This window comes from Oryza sativa, chromosome 4, assembly GCF_034140825.1.
Source record: "Oryza sativa Japonica Group chromosome 4, ASM3414082v1".
NCBI classification, from domain to species: domain Eukaryota; kingdom Viridiplantae; phylum Streptophyta; class Magnoliopsida; order Poales; family Poaceae; genus Oryza; species Oryza sativa.
Window position 1 is genome coordinate 19,719,467 of NC_089038.1, and position 18,963 is coordinate 19,738,429.

General features: G+C 44.3%; 3 protein-coding genes across 4 annotated transcripts; all 3 read left to right on the top strand.

The window, feature by feature from the left end:
• The first annotated feature begins 1,947 nt into the window (after positions 1 to 1,947).
• LOC4335687 (probable serine/threonine-protein kinase PBL7) lies at positions 1,948 to 7,215 on the top strand. The gene is made up of 5 exons (XM_066309545.1): positions 1,948 to 2,415; positions 2,896 to 3,092; positions 3,518 to 3,707; positions 5,522 to 5,913; positions 6,418 to 7,215. The coding sequence occupies exons 1-5, from the start codon at positions 2,208 to 2,210 to the stop codon at positions 6,883 to 6,885; spliced, it is 1,455 nt and encodes a 484-aa protein (XP_066165642.1). The 5' UTR covers positions 1,948 to 2,207; the 3' UTR covers positions 6,886 to 7,215.
• A 2,492-nt stretch (positions 7,216 to 9,707) lies between these two features.
• Positions 9,708 to 13,114, top strand: LOC4335688 (glycerophosphodiester phosphodiesterase GDPD2). Its single transcript, XM_015779086.3, has 8 exons — positions 9,708 to 9,869; positions 9,964 to 10,181; positions 10,955 to 11,014; positions 11,185 to 11,265; positions 11,385 to 11,585; positions 11,785 to 11,880; positions 12,350 to 12,546; positions 12,649 to 13,114. Exons 1-8 carry the CDS (start codon positions 9,803 to 9,805, stop codon positions 12,926 to 12,928), a joined length of 1,200 nt encoding a protein of 399 aa, XP_015634572.1. The 5' UTR covers positions 9,708 to 9,802; the 3' UTR covers positions 12,929 to 13,114.
• A 1,312-nt stretch (positions 13,115 to 14,426) lies between these two features.
• LOC4335689 (dihydrolipoyllysine-residue succinyltransferase component of 2-oxoglutarate dehydrogenase complex 1, mitochondrial) lies at positions 14,427 to 18,888 on the top strand. Of its 2 annotated transcripts, none has more exons than NM_001419293.1 (13): positions 14,427 to 14,640; positions 15,845 to 15,902; positions 15,979 to 16,018; positions 16,118 to 16,185; positions 16,266 to 16,340; positions 16,420 to 16,475; positions 16,576 to 16,620; positions 16,709 to 16,960; positions 17,046 to 17,140; positions 17,654 to 17,744; positions 17,837 to 17,947; positions 18,047 to 18,241; positions 18,330 to 18,888. In NM_001419293.1, exons 1-13 carry the CDS (start codon positions 14,596 to 14,598, stop codon positions 18,519 to 18,521), a joined length of 1,323 nt encoding a protein of 440 aa, NP_001406222.1. In that variant the 5' UTR covers positions 14,427 to 14,595; the 3' UTR covers positions 18,522 to 18,888. The 2 variants fall into 2 exon arrangements, with proteins under 2 accessions (NP_001406222.1, XP_015636840.1); XM_015781354.3 differs by having other exon boundaries at positions 14,453 to 14,640; positions 16,121 to 16,185; positions 18,330 to 18,804.
• The last annotated feature ends 75 nt before the right edge of the window (positions 18,889 to 18,963 follow it).

Here is an 18,963-nt window from a genome sequence, read left to right on the forward strand (position 1 = left end):
CGGCGTCTGATCTAATTAAATTAGGTGGTCAAACTGTTTCAATCGATGAAAGATGACACATTGACTAAAACGAAGTGAAAGAAAAATTATTGAAGCATTGAAACGTTTTCTTTATAAAATAAGAAACAAATCCAATATATAAACTGCAAACATGATGAAACACTTAAAGAAAACATAATGCCGATCGTATTTCTGAGACAAACATACTAAAAATGGTTAGCAAGAGAACAAGGTGAGCCAAAATATCATTAGTGTACTAATATTTGTTAGAAAAAGAAAACGATAGGCAAACAAACGATAAAAAACAATATATCAATCACAGAAGACACGAGATTTAATATGAAAAATCCTCCCAAAGCAAGAGAGAAAAAACCACAAACGCTAGCCAGCAAAATACCTTCACTATATCAGGTGAGGTTACAACGCCGCACGGCGGCTTACGAGAGGTATATATATGGTGGAACACCGGAACCCAAAAAGAGATGACGGCCCAAGCCTCCGGCGACGGGCCTCCGCTTCACTCTGACAGAAGCTGACCTTTATTAAGTGCAAATAAATTTAAATCACAACTCAATAATATTTATAATTATATATAGCTAACTATCATATGTGAATGTTATTACCTACAGGTTACTGATGATATCACGATGGTTCTACTTATTAGCCTTTTTCTAATATCGTTTGAGAGGTTATTCCGACTTTACTCATTCTAATTAATTACAATTAACGCTTCTAATCACCTACCACAACATGTGAATACTACTACCCACATCTCTTTCTGCGCGCTTTCTTTACCACCCTCACACCCACGGTTTTCTTCACCTACGAGCACGTACAACCTTACCCAACCATAACTTACCCCTATAAAAAAAATATCCTCCTCCTCCTGATATTAAAAATATATATTTCCGTATCTTTCTCATAACTACAAATTATCTGATTCAGATTTCTTCCCCCGTTTTCTTTTCACTAACTAGATCGGTCTCTTCGAATATAGGGATTTTTAGAGGATTTTCAAAAGAATACTGTAGATATGAAATATTTTCTTTCATGTTGTTCGGTTGAATCAACCCAAAGGAAAATCTGAGCAAAAATTACTTTTCGATGGAATTAATAGGGAAACAAAGGAAAATTCTCATCCACTCCTACTTCATTTTTCTATTTCCCACGTTTTTCCTTTGTTTATCCAAACACGTGTTTACCAATCCTAGCTACATAATTTCTGTGTTTTTAGTCCTCTATTTTACACATATATTCCTATCATATTTCTATGATTTTTCTATTCCCGTGTTTTTACAATCCTGTGATCCAAATAAACCTTAAATGTTATACTACTTCTGTTCTCTAGTAGATAACGTTGTTAATCTTTAGACACACATCCGACCATTCATCTTTTTTCAAATTTTTTGTGTAAACACATAAGATATAAATCATACTTAAAATACTTCTAACGTTAAACAACTCGCAACAAAAATAAACGATGATTACGTAATTTTCATTTAACAAAACTAATTGTCAAACTTATATCAGAAATCAACAGCGTCATCTACTTCCTCTGTTTCAGGTTATAAGACGTTTTGACTTTGGTCAAAGCCAAATAGTTTTAAGTTTAACTAAGTTTTATAGACAAATAGTAATACTTATAATACTAAATTAGTTTCATCAAATCAAAAAATGAATATATTTTCATAATAAATTTGTCTTGGGTCAAAAATGCTACTACTTTTTTCTACAAACTTAATTAAACTTAAAGCAGTTTGACTTCGATCAAAGTCAAAACATCTTATAACCTGAAATGGAGGGATATAAAATATTAGAATCACACGACATTAATTATTAATAATTATATAAAAAAATATAATCCCCCTCCTTTGAAATGACAACGAAGTCCTACCCTCTCTAGCAGTGGTAGTAGTAGTACTTGCCCTCCCTCCTCTTCTTCTTACCAACCCCGACTCCCCCGAGAAGCAAAGCCTCCCTCGTTGAGGCGACCACGAGCTCCCCCCCAAGACCACGGCGCCCCCGCAGGCGGCGTCCACCACCACCACCACCTCGATCCGCGCCGCCGCCGCTGGTGGGGAAGGCAGCTAGCCGGCGAACGCGCGCGGAGGAGAGGTGGAGGGGAAATGCGGGTTCGTCTCGGCGCCGCGGGGCGGAGCCGGAGGTGATTCTGTTTTCTTGGCGAGGCGGAGGCGGAGGTGGAGGCGATGGGTTGCTTCCCGTGCTTCGATTCGAGGATGGGGGAGGAGGAGGAGGAGGAGCTGTACTACGGGAAGGGGGGAGCGCGCGGCGGAGGCAATGGGGGTGGCGCTTTGTCGGCTGCTGCTGCGGCGGCGTCGTCGTCCTCCGGCGTCGGCGGCGGTGGGTGGGAGGGGACGTCTACGGCGGCGCCGCGCGTCGAGAAGATCTCCGCAGGTGCGTTCCGTGCGTGCGTGCGTGCGTCGGGCCGAGCCGTGTGTGAATCGGTCGCCGCCGCCCCCCCCCCCCCACCCCATTCGGGTTGGTAGGATCGGATCCGCGCGTGCTCGCTCTTGGCTTGATACTTTGATGCTCTGCTAGTACTCTGTTACTTCTCCTCCTCTTGGTTGGTCACGAACTCGCGATGAACTGGTTGGTACTTGGTTGATCCTCGTGATGGGATTGAGAGAGAGAAGAAAAAAAAAAGAAGACGACATTGAAAATAGCTTTGGTTTTGTGAGCCCTTTAGATCTCCGAGAAATAGCGAGGGGAGAAACAACAAACACGAATCTTCGGACGAACTCTGCAACCTTTTTAGTTTTAGTATAGCTCATTGGATTGGATTGTATATATATGTACGCGCAATTCTTGTTTCAATGTTTAAGTCTATTATTAGTCGCTTTTAAAAAGCCATGATTTGTGTGGGATTATGTGCAGGGGCTAGGGGGAGAGGCAATGCCACCGTGAAGAAGGAGCTCTCGGCTCTCAAGGATGCCAATGGCAATGTCATCTCCGCGCAGACGTTCACCTTCCGCCAGCTCGCCGCGGCGACGAGGAACTTCAGGGAGGAGTGCTTCATTGGGGAAGGAGGGTTTGGGCGCGTTTACAAGGGCCGGTTGGACGGCACTGGCCAGGTAAAAACTCATCTTTTTTTATTTATTTATTTTTGTTGGCTCTGACGCTTTCTTGCTAAATTGCTGTAGAGGTAGTGGTACTGAATTTGCTTGGTTGTACCGAAACACGTCATTGATTTGTCTAGGACATTCAAGAAAATCAGTGTTTGCACTTGAGTGAGAGGGATCCCCACAAGGGAAAAAAAAGTCCATGCCGTTCAATCATACTAGCAGATCCAATTTATGTTGGCCTCAATTGTGAATAGTGTTTAAACTGTTCATAGGCCCTTCTGTTCATTGAAATTGAATTGAACAAGATGGATCACATGAAACAGCTGATGCATGCCCTTTTTTAATTTAATATTAAATATTATAAATCAGAATTCACAAAATTATGAGATTAGGTGCAGCACTTAGCTGAAAACTTTGATGCATCCCTTCTGCAGATTGTTGCTATAAAACAGCTCAATAGGGATGGTACTCAAGGAAACAAAGAATTTCTAGTGGAGGTTCTCATGCTTAGTTTGCTGCATCATCAAAACCTTGTTAATTTGGTTGGTTATTGCGCCGATGGAGATCAACGCCTTCTTGTGTACGAGTACATGCCCCTCGGATCATTGGAAGATCATTTGCATGGTAAGACTGTTCTTTGTTTATTTATGTTGCTCTGGTGCATAGTAATGCCTCTGTACAAGTACTGCACAAATCTGTGCTACCTGTTGTTTCTCACATGTTTATTGGAGCAGGTTGTCAATCTGCCATGCTGTCTGTCCCGCATCTGTCTGTTATTTCATTTTGTCCATGTGCATAGTTCTTCCTATGGTTGTGAGACATTTTCTCTCCCAGCTCCAAAGTCCTTTTGTCCATGCGATTGTGCATAATGTGCAGTGTCCAGTAGGTTTTTCTCCATGATAGAGTGTGCCCCTTTTGGGGGTCCATAGGATTTATAACTACCCCTCATACTAGAGCATTTTACCTAACTGCAGTTCCCAATCTTTTTCTTTTTCTGGTGCTGCCTAATTATAGTAGGGTGAACTGTTCATATTTGTACATTTATTCTCCAGACAGTGTACCGTAAAATCAACTTTTTGAGACATGTTTCACAGCATAATGTTCTTTTCTTGGTAATTCTCCAGTAGAGCAAATCAGGAAACTTTATCTTTTTTTCTGTTTTGACTATTCAAAGTTGGATGCCATTCGTATGTATGCATTTTTAGCAGCAAAAGTTGCTGGTGCCCAGAGGACCCATTGCCCCCCTTTAACGAAATCCGACTAGTCCAACATGATGCAGTGTAATTTCAAAATAAATCATAAATGCAGACATAAAGTGTGTAAACCTACACTTCTTTAATTTCAAGTTCATTTTAGATGCTAAGATATTAAAAGAAAGGGACAAACAATACTGTTATTGCATGATGAACCCTACTGTGCTGAGCGTTTGTCTGTTTTGTATCTTGACATATAGGGCAATTTGAAATTGAATTTTTGCAGCTTTTGAAACTTTGTCTGCTATTATGTGATTTATTTTGGAATATTTGAAACATCGCGTCATGTTGTATTTGCAAAGTGGAACGCCAGGTCCCTTGGGCATCAAAACTGGCTAACTTTAGTATTGGTGATGTATCCAAAAAGTCCAAACCACCCATTTGCCTTTTATAACATGCATGTCTTTTTCAGAGGCAGTAAAGAATTTAACCTTCAAATTTTAATTTTCTTCAGGTTAACTATGTTACCTAACTGATGGCTGTTAGCTTTCCCGCCAAGATAGTAGCTTGAAATGGAATTGGAGCAATTATTAGGTGTACAAGTCTGCTCACTTATGGACCAACACATTCAACTAATAAAGTCCATGTTTCCCACATATTAGTCCATATTGGTATGAAATTATAAACCGAACTAAAGTAACATGGGTCAATGGGTACCCGTGGGTCGGCACGCTTGGCAAATGAACAGACAAAATAGTAACCCTGGTACGCTTTGGGCAATATTGTGCCCATAAAGTACATTGTTGAACTATAACATTTCTACAGGTCTAGCTATGTAACAGTATGCTGCGTATATTTTCTTTTGGAATAGTACCCCTGTGAATCTGTGATCCATGTGTTGAGTCAGTGTTAATAAAAGGGACCAGAATTTTTTAACAAGTGTTGCAAGTAGGCGCGGACCCAGGATTGGCCCAAGGCCTGGGCCAGTCTATTGTAAGTTGGGCCTTGCATGGACATTACATAGTGGAAAAAAATCCCAGTCATAATGGGCCTCCAATCCTAGGCACGCCCCTGGTTGCAAGTAGAGTTCAGTAGGTTTTCAAACATTCTGCAAAATATGTGTTTGTATGATACCTTTCAGACCTTATTCCAAGTGATTGTGCATGTGTAGTAATACCTTGAGCAGTGAAAATATTTTTTTAACCTACTGAATTAATTTTCACTTGTGGAAAATACCTGATGCAGATCTCCCTCCTGATAAGGTTCCCTTGGATTGGAACACTAGGATGAAAATCGCAGCAGGTGCGGCTAAAGGTCTGGAGTACCTTCATGACAAGGCTCAACCACCAGTTATATATAGGGACTTCAAGTCATCAAATATTCTATTGGGCGAGGATTTCCATCCAAAGCTTTCAGACTTTGGTCTTGCTAAATTGGGTCCCGTTGGTGACAAGTCTCACGTCTCTACACGTGTGATGGGAACATATGGATATTGTGCTCCGGAATATGCTATGACGGGACAGCTTACAGTTAAATCGGATGTTTATAGCTTCGGAGTAGTCCTGCTTGAGTTGATTACTGGCCGGAAGGCCATTGACAGTACCAGACCACATGTAGAACAAAACCTTGTCTCATGGGTAAGCTATTGTGTTTTTCTACTTTCTATATTAGCATCTGATTATCTTAACTTCTGGCATTTACACTGTGTTGACATCAGCCATCACTTTCTTCAAAAGATTTATTGGGAAAGTGGATGTTCTAATCATTGTCAGAACTAAATGTAGGGTGTGTATCTAGAAATAGCTACTTGATGTCTCTGTTTTGGTAGACAATGTGATTGAAGCAAGCACGTCCCTACAATATATCTTCCCAATTGTATATTGAAATGTTGGAGCTGATGTCAATAGAAGTCATGCCAAACCCAGGATATGATTTTTTTTTTTTTTTGATCTGCTAGTTCCTTGTAGTGCATTACTGCTTTTACGCATTTGCATATGTCCATATTGCTTGCATATACTTGTGTATTCGATGATAAAGATCATTTGGTATTTTCTGTGCAATGGTTGCTGCTGTTCTATTTTTTTTTTGGAATTGAATGGATTGAATGTAGTCATCAGTGATTATACTCGGTTAATTTGCAGGCGCGACCTCTTTTCAACGACAGGCGGAAGCTCCCAAAGATGGCTGACCCGGGGCTGGAGGGACGATATCCGATGCGCGGGCTCTACCAAGCGCTCGCGGTGGCATCAATGTGCATCCAGTCGGAGGCCGCGTCCCGACCTCTCATCGCCGATGTTGTGACCGCGCTCTCCTACCTGGCGTCCCAGAAGTACGATCCCAACACGACGCCGTCCTCAAAGAAGGCCGGCGGTGGCGAGGCCGGGAGGGCGCTGTCCAGGAACGACGAGGCGGGCAGCTCCGGCCACAAGTCGCCGTCGAGCAAGGACTCCCCCCGGGAGCAGCAGCTCCCGGGGATCCTCAACGACAGGGAGAGGATGGTGGCGGAGGCGAAGATGTGGGGGGAGAACTGGCGGGAGAAGAGGCGCGCCGCCGCCACCACCTCCAGCAATGCCCAGGTGAGCCTGGATTCGCCTACCGAAACCGGTTAAGCTGGCTACCCCCGCCATTGGTGAAGGTCTCTGGGCAATGGGCATGCGTTGCTGCTTGAGCTCATCTTGTGATCTTACTAGACTGGGTGTTTTTTTGCTTTCAGTTGGCAGGGGTCAGCTGAAAACGAATTGGGTGGTGATTTTTCCTTTCTTTTTTTTTTTTACTGTTTGGTGTTAGAATGTACATTTGTAGTGGTGAAACAACAAGAACTGAAAAGGCGAGAGAGTGGGAGGGGAGAAGAATTTGGGTGCTTTGTACTGTGGATGTCATGGTGCCTGTAAATTCTCGGAAAATTTTGCATCAACGAGGAACAAATTTGTCGGACCTCAGTTATTTGCTCTGATGTCAGACAAAAAGAAAGGAAAGAAGATGTTGTACAACTAACAACTGATAGAGCTAGTACAAATGTCGGTGAGTTTGGCCATTGTGGTCGTCGTCATCAACCATTTCAGAAGCCCTGGGCGCGGCAGTAGGTCCGGCGGCCGCGCTCGTTGGTGTCCCCGTCGGCAGCGGCGGCGGCGGCGGCGGCGAAGAGGAAGCCGAAGCCGAGGTATCTGAGCAACCGGAACGCCCCCGTCATCAGGTCGCCGTCGTCGTCGTGGTGGTGCTCCGGTTGCTGCTGTGGTGGCCGCCGCCGCCTCGGCGTGCCGTCCCGATGAGCAGCCTCCGTGATCGTTGTCGCCGCCGGTGGGACGTCGTCGGCCATGGCCTGTCGTTGCGGTGCTCGTCGGAGATGGACGGATTATTTGTGCGATCGTCTGGAACACTGGAATTACCGACCGACGACGACGAGACGACACGAGAATTAAGAGGGCGCGCAGGTAGTAATAACGTCGTTGAGGCTCGCGAGTCCGAGTCGGAGTCCGGCTCAGGTAAGGTAGTTTGGTTGCGTCATCGGGCCCGGAAGGCCGGAAAGGGAAAATGGGCCGCGTCGTGATCGATCGAAGGTTCCGCGCGGGTGATTTTCTTTTTGGAAATAAGTTCGCTCTAGTTCCCTCAAATTTGTCACCGAGTCTGAAATTCACCGTTCCTAAACCGCAATAACAGATAGGAGGCGTATCTCAACTCCCAAAACTAGTACAAATAAAATCTTAAGGCGGTTTGGACTACGGTTTTGGCTGACGTGACGCCTACGTGGCATTGATGTGGTACTTAAAGTCAAAAAAGTGGGACCCACATGTCAGTTCGGTTAAATTTTAAAAAATATCTTCTTTCTCTCTCTCCCCCTCTCCTCTCTCTTCCCAATATCTCTTTAGGCCGGGAGCTAGCGACGAGCGATGGAGGCTGAGAGGTGGGTGGTGGGTGGCAAGGAGAGGTGCGATGGGCTGGAAGGCCAACGAGCGCCAAGGGGAAAGAGAGAGGCGTTGGTCAACTCCGTTCATCGACCGTAGCGTGCTCTCCCTTACATTCGTCTCATGTTCTGCATGCGTCGCCGCATCTTCTCAGAGTCAAATCTCGTCTCTTCTCCTTGCTAGATCCCCAAAACAATAGCAAGCTAGGGGAGCAGGTCCGGCGTAAATCCCCAAATCCATATGGGTCAAGGACGGTCTCATAGAGGAGCGGCCAAGCGCATCTTGGTGGTGCTGCAGCACATAATTGGTGTAGCACGTGCCAAAGGGGTCAGCGGGGACGACGGTGAGGCTGACGGTGGTGAGTGTGAAGCGGCGCGGAGAGCCTCTGTGCTTGGAGAAGACACCGCGGGAGGGAAGCAAGTTGAGGAGTCGCTTGATGATGGAGGGGTCCAGGTGGCCCGCGTTGGCGCCTCCGACCAAAGCTTGGTGGGGACACCGAGACGTATGATGGCGGTGAGCGCCATGGGAACGGAGATCATGTTCGCTAGCTCCATCATCACGAGGCGGGCCTCCATGGGAAGAATTTACCGTCTCGGTCGGCTGTTACGGCCATTTTCAAAAGTATCACCATGAGTAATTTGGGAGCGACTGGAAGGAGATGATAGAGAGGAGAGAGGGGGTGAGGTGGAGGGAGTGAGTCCCACTTTATTTTTTTATGTTTCTCTTTACTGACATATGAGCCCATATTTTTTATTTTTATTTACTCTTGATTATAATGTCACGTAAAAGTCACATGGGACGAGAACCATCTATCCATGTAGGCATCTTGTCAGTTGAAACCACCTTTTAAACCGTTTTGAGACTTTATTTGTAGTAGTTTTAAAAGTTATGGGATACGTTGTTCTCATGGTATTTTGGATTAGGAACGAAATTGAGGGGACCTATAGTGAACATATTATTTTATAATATATACTACCTCCATATTTTAATGTATGACGCCGTTGACTTTTTGCCCAACGTTTGACCATTCGTCTTATTAAAAAAAATATGTAATTATCATTTATTTTATTATGACTTGATTCGTCATCAAATATTCTTTGAGCATGACATAAAATATTTTCATATTTGTATAAAAATTTTAAATAAAACGAACAGTTAAACGTTGGTCGAAAAGTCAACGGCGTTATAATGGAGGGAGTATTTTTTTTTTCACACCGCGCGGGAGCGAATGAATCTTGTTGGGCTGAGGGAACGTGTGGCGTGCCTGCTCGATCGAATTAGGCACGGCCAAGCCGCTGAACAGCCGAACAGGTATCTCCCGCATCTATCGACAGGTGGTCTGAATTCAGAGTGCCGGAACGACGACGTCGCCGTCAGCCGAACCGGATCAGATTCTGCACCCTTCTCGAACGAAACAATATCACCGCGAGCTTCCTCCACGTCGTGGAATCGCATCTCGTCGTCGAATATTCCCCTTCTTCCATGTCCTACTTTGCCTACCTAGGCTGCCGCACTATATATAAATACTCGCTTCCCCGCTTCGCCGCGCGCGGCCTCCTCCCTCCACAGCTTATAATTCACCCGATCCCAACCAAAACGCCCGAGTTCTCTCGCTCACCGAAGCATGGCGCAGCCCAAGGCCGCCTCCGCCGCCGCGCAGCTCAGCCTCGCCGCCTCCGCCTGCATCGCCGGTACGATCGATGTGTACTGTTCGATCGAGAATGCTAGCTTCATCGTTGTTGCCGAGTTGCGGAGTTGGCTGATCGATCGTACGTTTCTACGCAGGAGCGGAGGCGGCGGCGATGGTGGGTAGGGAGGGGGCGCCGGCGATGGTGGCGGCGGCGGCGGCGGCGGCGATGGTGGTGATCGGGCACCGGGGGAAGGGGATGAACGCGCTGGGGTCGGCGGACCCGCGGCTGAGGGAGGTGAAGGAAAACTCGCTCCGCTCCTTCCACGCCGCCGCCCGCGTCGCCGGCGTCTCCTACGTCGAGTTCGACGTCCAGGTCAATTAAATCAATCTCATTTATTAATTAATTCGTTAACCTCCTCGATTAATCCCAGTAGTAGCGAATAAATCATACTATAATTACACGTGAATGAAGAAAATAAAAGAGAGGAGTGAAAAAAAAACTACTCATAAATTTATATAAGTCAGTTACAACACGAACGGGGGCCCACCTGCATCTCAACGAGCGACATGCGTTTCTGTTGCCACGTGGACCCATGGTAGCACGTGGTAGTCCAAGCAACTGACACGTAAGGTCGCTGACCAGTTGACTAGTCACATACAGCCAATCCGAGACTCCTGCCGGTCCATGATCCAGGAGGGTGTAGAGCGTTCTTCTTGTTGGCCTCTTTTTTTTTTTTTTGGTTACTTTTGAAGACAGGGGCATCGACCATTGTTCAACTGAACTTAAACCAGATGGTAAATTAACCTTCTTTTTTTTTCTGAAATCGTTACTTATATGCTACTCCCTTCTCTCCGTCCCACAGTATAACAGATTTTGAGTTTTTATATGCGGCGTTGGACCACTCGTCTTATTTAATTTTTTTTGCAAATATAAAAAACGAAAAGTTATGTTTAAAGAAATATAGATAATAAAGGAAGTCACAAATAAAATAAATAATAATCTTAAAAAATTTTGAATAAGACGAGTGGTCAAATATTGTAAGTAAAAACTCAAAATCTCTTATATTATAGGATAGAGGGATTACTATATGATTGCGCTCTGTTGCATAAAAATTATGAATCGAATTACCGTGTTTGAACTTGCAGGTGACCAAGGATGGGTACCCGGTCATCTTCCACGACGACTTCATCTTCACCGAACAAGACGTAAGTACGAATCAAACTCGAACAAACAATCTTGTAGTGACTAGCTAGTGACGCCATTCCTCTGCAAATCATGCATTCTTCTTAGTACATAAACACAATTCTCTGCAAATCCATTTTTAGATATTTTTAATTTGATGATGATGCTGACGACTGTCAACATCAAATTTCAGGGCGAAATATGCGGGAGACGAGTGACCGATCTTCGCTTGGACGAGTTCCTCTCTTATGGTCCCCAAAAGGATCAAAGCAAGGTAAATACACTCACACAAACCCAATCGGATCATCTTGACTTAAACTTACTATTGCTAAACAGTTTCGGTGAAAGATAAAAGCTAATTAAGCTGCAATACTTTTTGCCGATCGAGTTCAGGCTGGGAAGCCATTGTTCAGGAAGCTGAACGACGGCAGGGTGCTGAGATGGGACGTGCAGTCGGACGACGCGCTCTGCACGCTGCAGGAGGCGTTGGACGGCGTCGACCGCCGCGTCGGGTTCAACGTCGAGCTCAAGTTCGACGACGACGTCGTGTACCGGGAGATGGAGCTCACCGGCATCCTTCAGGCCATTCTCAAGGCATGTTGAGAGCTTTCTTTGCAGTGCCACCACATCTCCGAAGATGGGAAAACTGTTTTAAATTCTCAGAGGAGATGTGCCTCTTGTTTGTCTAAAAACCATCTAAGTAGTTGTGAGAAATGCTAAAAATAGAATCCATTCCCGAAGATGATGCAAGTTGCCTATCTGGATATCTGACTGGTGTTCCCTCTTTGTTCAGGTCGTCTTTGAGCATGCCAAGGAGAGGCCAATCTTCTTCTCCAGCTTCCAGCCCGACGCCGCGCGAATTATGCGCAAACTGCAAGATAGATACCCTGTAAGTAATTTCACTATCTACATTGTACTCTGCAAGACAATTAGACATGTTAGTTTATTACTCCCTCCGTCCCTAAATATTTAGCATCTTTGATTTTTTTTTTAAATATGCTTGATCGTTCGTCTTATTCAAAAACTTAAGTAGTAGTAGTATATTTAACAATAAATCAAATGATAAGAAAAGAATTAATAATTACTTAATTTTTTTAAATAAGACTAACGGTCATACTGTTTAAAAAAGTTAATGACGTCAAATATTTAGGGACGGAGAGAGTAGGTCCGTAGAATTTCTCCATACATGTTATGTACTCTTTCTGATTGCGAAAGAGGGAGTGAAATGACATATATTTGTGACCGGAGTGGTTTTATTAATGAGCACTTTACCATGGCCAATATTTTCAGACGATGAACAATTGAACAGTGAGTGAGTGACCGACCTGCCTAACTTCGGTGAAATGAAAAATCTTCAGGTGTACTTCCTGACGAAAGGAGGGACGCAGGTGTTCGCCGACGAGAGGCGGAACTCGCTGGAGGCTGCCGTGAAGCTGTGCGTCGCCGGCAGCCTGCGGGGGATCGTGTCGGAGGCGCGGGCGGTGCTCCGGCAGCCGTCGGCGATCGGCCGGATCAAGGAGGCCGGCCTCTCCCTCCTCACCTACGGCCAGCTCAAGTGAGTGCCGTCGTGATCATGTGCTTGTGTGTGGCTGCAGCTGACGACGACGACGACGACATTGATGATGTCTTTGCTTGCATTTGCATTTGCATAATGCAGCAACGTGCCGAAGGCGGTGTACTTGCAGCAGCTGATGGGGGTGGACGGCGTGATCGTCGACCTGGTGGCGGAGATCGCCGCGGCCGTGTCCGAGTTCGCCGCCGCCGCCGCCGCGGCGGTGCCGGTGCCGGAGCGTGATTCTTCTTCTTCTTACATGGACGGTGGTGGAGATGTGGGGTTGCTGGAGATGACGTCGCCGGCGGCGAGGACGACGGCGAGCTTCTCTCGGCGGGAGGACGTCTCGTTCTTGCTGAGGCTCACACCCGAGCTTGTGCAGTAGTAGCGTGATTGATGCTGACTGCCTTCTTGTATATAGCGGTGTATATAACTAACACTGATGATGTGTAACCAGTGTAATCCCCCCTCTGTTTGAGATACATCTAATGTTGTCTTGAGAGGGCTTCTATAGGGCTACTAGAGAACGGGATTATGTCCAAACGGGACACTTTAAGAAAGACTGATGTCATCCCACGTATTTACTTTCTTCCTATAAATTTAGAATCATCCTGCTCTACTCCACATGTTCGGCGCCCCTCACGTCTGGAGCTAGCTAGCACCTACAACGATGTAGGTAGCAACACTAGTCACAACAGTAGCAGCAAGGGGTCGAACCGAGGGAAAGGAAGAAGAAGAGAGAAAACGTTGGTACTTGATACTTGATACTTCACAGGTGTCGACCCTGGTACCTAAGGCATACCCGTGAATACTAGCGATGCCGCAGGTATACTAAGTTTAGCACTGTGGGTACCAGTCATGGTACCCGCACGTACTGGATCTGATACATAGGTATCAGCTATGATACCAAAGATACCAGACATGATACCTATGGGTATTGATTGTGGATGATGTATTGGACGACGTACTTACACACACTTCGGCAAGGAGCATGATGGCTCACCAAGTCATCATCATGTGGATGCCAAATGAAAGCTCTAGTTCCACAAGTTTCATTGGTTGCATCCCTCCATCATTATCAACAACATGTGCAAGAAGGAGGCCAAGGAGGTTATTGTTACATTTATTAATACCATTTATTAGTAAAAACAATTTATAAATAAAAGTTTTATATATGTATTTTCAGTGACACAAAAGTAAATGCTGCAAAATAAATCATGATGAAAAAAACATAAAATCAACTTTAAAAATAAGTTTTAAATTCGTAGTTCATATCTACTATTATAAAAACTGAAAATCTTTTTTTCCAGTAATTTGATACGTCATCCGTGTTTGAGTGAGTTTTTAAGTTCATTCGCTTTTAGAAATACAGATTCCCGTATGAGTCGGTTTTTAAGTTCGTTTTTTTTTTGAAAATATAAAAGGAATCGTATAAGAAATCTCTTTTTTTAAAAAAAACTGACATGCTAACTTTCGTCTCCTAATTGTAACTAAAAAGAATCCAAGCGAATTCCCATGGTGAATTTCACCTTAGCTAAACCGTATAAGATTAAAATATCATTTACTCATTGTAACGCACGTGTATTTTTTCTAGGAAGCATAAATATAAGCCAAACCATGAGAACGATATAAAAAGGATATGGTTGTTGCTGAATTGTTTAATTTTCGTAGAAAGCCTGCGGTCAAAGGAAGAGAATTGAACATTCGTCGCAGAGAGGAATGCACTGCCGCGTGGAAGAGAGGGGACAGAGGGAGGAGAGCGCAAATGGGAAGCTAAGCTTGGGGAGGACACTGACAGGTGGGCCCACCATTTTGGAAGAAACGGACCAGGCGCATGCGCTCCCCCTCCCCCTTCCTCCACAATCCAGATCTCCATTATTACTACCTCTCTCTTCTTCTCCCACAAGTCAGAGAAGGAAGGATCCAATACTAGAAAAGGGAAAAAAAAATAAATCAAAATCCATTCCCCTTCTCCTTCCCCAAACACGGTGTGGTCTGCACGCGACTCCTCCCCCCTCCGCCGCCGCCGCCGCCGCAGCGAGACCCCGGCGAATGGCGTCCCGCATCGCCTCTCGCCTCCTCCGCCGCTCCAACGCGGTGAGCCTCCCCCCCCTCCCCCCTCTCTCCGCTCCGACTCGCGGCGTGCGATTTTGCATTCTTCTCTCTCTCTCTCTCTCTCTCTCTCTCCTTTTTGTCTTGGGGAAGACGCGGTGGCTAGGGTTTGAGGTGGGCCGACGCGTCGATGCGGTGGGCTCGATTCGAGGGGCGATCTCCCGTTTTTTTCCCCTTCTCCCGACGGCTAGGTTGATTGGGATTTTTTTTAGGGGTCGCATCGGGGTGAGGTTGATTGGGATCCGACGTGGCGGTTGGAGGATGGATGCGCGCTACGCGCGATCCGCGAACAGGGATAGAAATTAGGGTGGGGGTGGGAGTTGAGTAGATTAGGGTTCCAAGTTCCGATATGTTTGGTCTTGTTGTGAAAAACTGTGGTCGTCGTATGAATCTGTGATGATATGTTTAGCCCCCCTTTTTTTTTTCTCTTGTGGTAGTAGCTTTCCTGTGTACTAAGGAGGGCATCAGGTTCACATGAGATGAGACTCACATGCGCTGAGTTAGGCGTTAGATCAGCGATTTTGTTTTCTGGTTAAGGATACTTGTTGATTAAATGCGATTTATGCTTACCCTGGGTTATACCGCTGTCTGTCGATGTCTATGTACTCATGCTATTGCTATGCCCCTCATCGTTGCTGCGTGCTCTATATTAGAGATCAGTATGGCTTGTGTGGTGAGTTTAATGGTACTGCTAGAGGCGCATTCGTATGCACAATAATTTGGCATTTATGTCATTGAAGAGTGCAGCAAAGCTCAGTGTCAAACTTACTATGCTCAGCAAAAGTATAAGGAGATCATTCTTGTTTATGCCAAATAAGCGTCCAGATCAGTTTGACTTCTTTAGAACTTACTCCTTGTTAGTGTTCAGTTCAATGGGAGCATACACAAGATTTTAGCAAAACATCTGCAACTTTGAATTTTATGGTGACATTTTGGGTTTGAATACTTGTTGTGCTCTAAGGTTCAAACCGAAAAGGCTTTAAACTTTGAACACTTTACTGCTCCATTCTGCCAACCTGTGGTCATGGAGAAATAGTTTACCCCCAGTTCTTGCACTTGTAATTCACATATGCAGATATACAGAATATACAGCAATGTATTTAATTCTGCATGTTTATGGCATCTATTACTTTGTGTTCGTTAGCTTCTTTTTTTTTTGTCTTACTCTGTATTCTGATTTGACTTGCAGACTCTAGGCCTCATCAGGAGTTATTCACATGCCAGGAACTACAGCAGTCAACTTTCAGGTTATTGATTGACATATTCTATATTAATTGTTAGTTGTTTCTAGCTTTGGCTCTAATATGTAGGTACTTTTTTCAGCTCTTATTCCAATTGGTTCCCAGAGCTCAAAGCTTACAAGGTGAGTATTAGATGTATAATTAATTATGTGCTGTAAACATTTGTTTCAGTCCTAATGATTCATGCACTAAATGATCGCCTCTGGTTGAATCTCTTATAGAAGACGCTATTACTTGCCAAATGCCTCTCCGTACCAACTCTGGAGTAGGTCATTTGCATCTGACAATGGTAAGCTGCACCTCCTTTATGAGGCAGACAATGCTTTATAAAATTGTTCCTGCCCTTATCGATTGTTTTTGTTCATATAGGAGACCAGGTTGAAGCTGTTGTCCCTTTCATGGGTGAATCTGTAACTGATGGAACTCTTGCTAACTTCTTGAAGAGTATGATTTCTCTCTCTCTCTCTCTCTCACACACACACATCAGGTTCATTTGCTTACAATTAACCTTCCTTTAATACAGAACCTGGTGACAGAGTTGAGGCTGATGAGCCCATAGCACAGATTGAAACTGATAAGGTACAGTCATTCAATCACTTTCTGTTCTGTCTGAATAGACATGCAATTTAGCACTCATGGATAGTCTTTTAAAATGTATCATTGCCTTTCTGTATTCCAGGTTACTATAGATGTTGCTAGTCCGGAAGCTGGTGTTATTGAAAAGGTGAAAAACATTGACCTTCTCAACTTGGCTGCTTTCGCCATCATATTTCACTCCGAAGCTATTTTTTTGATCGTGCCTTGGTTTCCAGTTCATTGCTAGCGAAGGTGATACTGTTACTCCAGGCACCAAAGTTGCTATCATATCAAAGTCTGCGGCACCAGCTGAAACACATGTTGCTCCGTCTGAGGATTCAACCCCAAAAGAAACGCCTCCAAAAGCTGAGGAGACAAAACCAAAATTAGAAGAGAAGTCACCAAAAGCAGAACCTCCCAAGATGCCTCTGCCACCCAAAACCTCCCCTACAGAACCACAGCTCCCTCCAAAAGAACGAGAACGGAGGGTAAGATCAACTTTCATCATCAATAGGTTGCACAGATTTTTTTTTTTACAGGTACAAGCATATCTTTAACCATTTTAATTTGCAGGTGCCAATGCCAAGGCTCAGGAAGCGTATTGCAAACCGTTTGAAGGATTCACAAAACACATTTGCAATGCTGACCACATTTAATGAAGTTGACATGTAAGTTAACATGATGTCATTTATCTTTTAGTTTTTTCTTTATCATCACCCAAATGTATATGGTTTTAAATGGTGACATTTGGCCCCTAATTTTGATTTATCTTTTAGTTTTTTCTTTATCATCACCCAAATGTATATGGTTTGAAATGGTGACATTTGGCCACTAATTTTGAGGAGTTATAATATTTGCCCAAGCATGCTGACCATTAGCCATGTTTTATCAGGGTAGTTGGGTGCATAATTTTTGGTCCCTGCCTACCAGCTTGCAATTTATGATAAACTGAATAAGGTGTCAAAGTACCGTCACAACTAATCTGTGCAGTATCACAGGCCAAAATTCTATTGTTTCATAAAAGGACATGGCATATAGGCATTTGTTTGATTTTGCTCTACTTCCGTTTACCTAGAAATGGTAGAATCTTGCATGGCGTACTACTAATTCTTCCTAGAAAAGCTTGGCTAGATATGCTTTTCTGTTTTGTCCCCTTACCCTGTTAAGACAATACAATGCAGGACTAATTTGATGAAGCTGCGGTCTGATTATAAGGATGAGTTTGTCACCAAGCACGGTGTCAAATTGGGTCTGATGTCCTGCTTTGTCAAGGTACTGACCAATCTTGTGTACTGCTGAAGCTGAACTATTGCTTGGTAATTTTACTAATATATTCAATGTGCTCGTTCCATTTGCTTTGTCAGGCTGCTGTTACAGCACTTCAAAACCAACCAATTGTCAATGCTGTCATTGATGGTGATGACATCATATACAGAGACTATGTTGACATCAGTGTTGCTGTTGGTACTTCCAAGGTAACTTGATACGTACTAGTCCTGTGTTGAATCCAAAGATCATCCTCTGATTGGGTTATAAGACATACATAGTCACTGTCATGTACATATCCATTTTAGGGTCTTGTGGTGCCTGTTATCCGAGATGCTGATAACATGAACTTTGCGGACATTGAGAAAGGGATAAACGCCCTTGCAAAGAAGGCTACTGAGGGGGCACTCTCAATTGATGAGATGGCAGGAGGAACATTCACCATCTCTAACGGTGGTGTTTACGGAAGCCTTATCAGCACACCTATCATCAACCCCCCACAGGTCCTTTTTCATTTTTGCCACTTGCAAAAATTGCCCTCACTAGGTTGATATTCATTCATCTGACACAATGTATATATATCTAATGCAGTCTGCTATTCTTGGAATGCACTCCATTGTACAACGCCCTGTGGTCGTGGACGGCAACATTCTCGCGAGGCCAATGATGTACCTTGCGCTGACATATGACCACAGGCTGATCGACGGCAGAGAAGCTGTCTACTTCCTGCGCCGCATCAAGGACGTGGTTGAAGACCCACGGAGATTGCTCCTCGACATATAAACTCCGCGCGCGCCACCAATCGCAGCCTGAGAGCTGCTTTGTGCTTTGTCTGGAAAATAATACTGCAAATTTTTGACTGATACAAAGAGTTGCTTTTCTGAGAAAGACGAAATTTGAGTTGAGGATACCGTGAGGGGGTCTCTCTGACAATTATAGACGAGAGCACCAAATCCGAATCTTAAATCTTATATATCAGCGCTTATTCCATTTTGGGATGTAGTTCCCTAAACAATTTGCTTTTAGTTTCAATGCAAGAGCAATAGATCATGCATTTTTTGTTTGATATTCTGCGCGCTAAGCGATCTGTGGTGCCTTGTACTCTGTTTTGTTTTGTTGTTTATCTGGAGTGAGTTTCTATCCGGTTTTGTTTTCTTGCTCGATCTGACCTAGTGCAGCCATGATTTTCAGCTCCCAACTTTGATCATTCGTTTTATTTGAAATT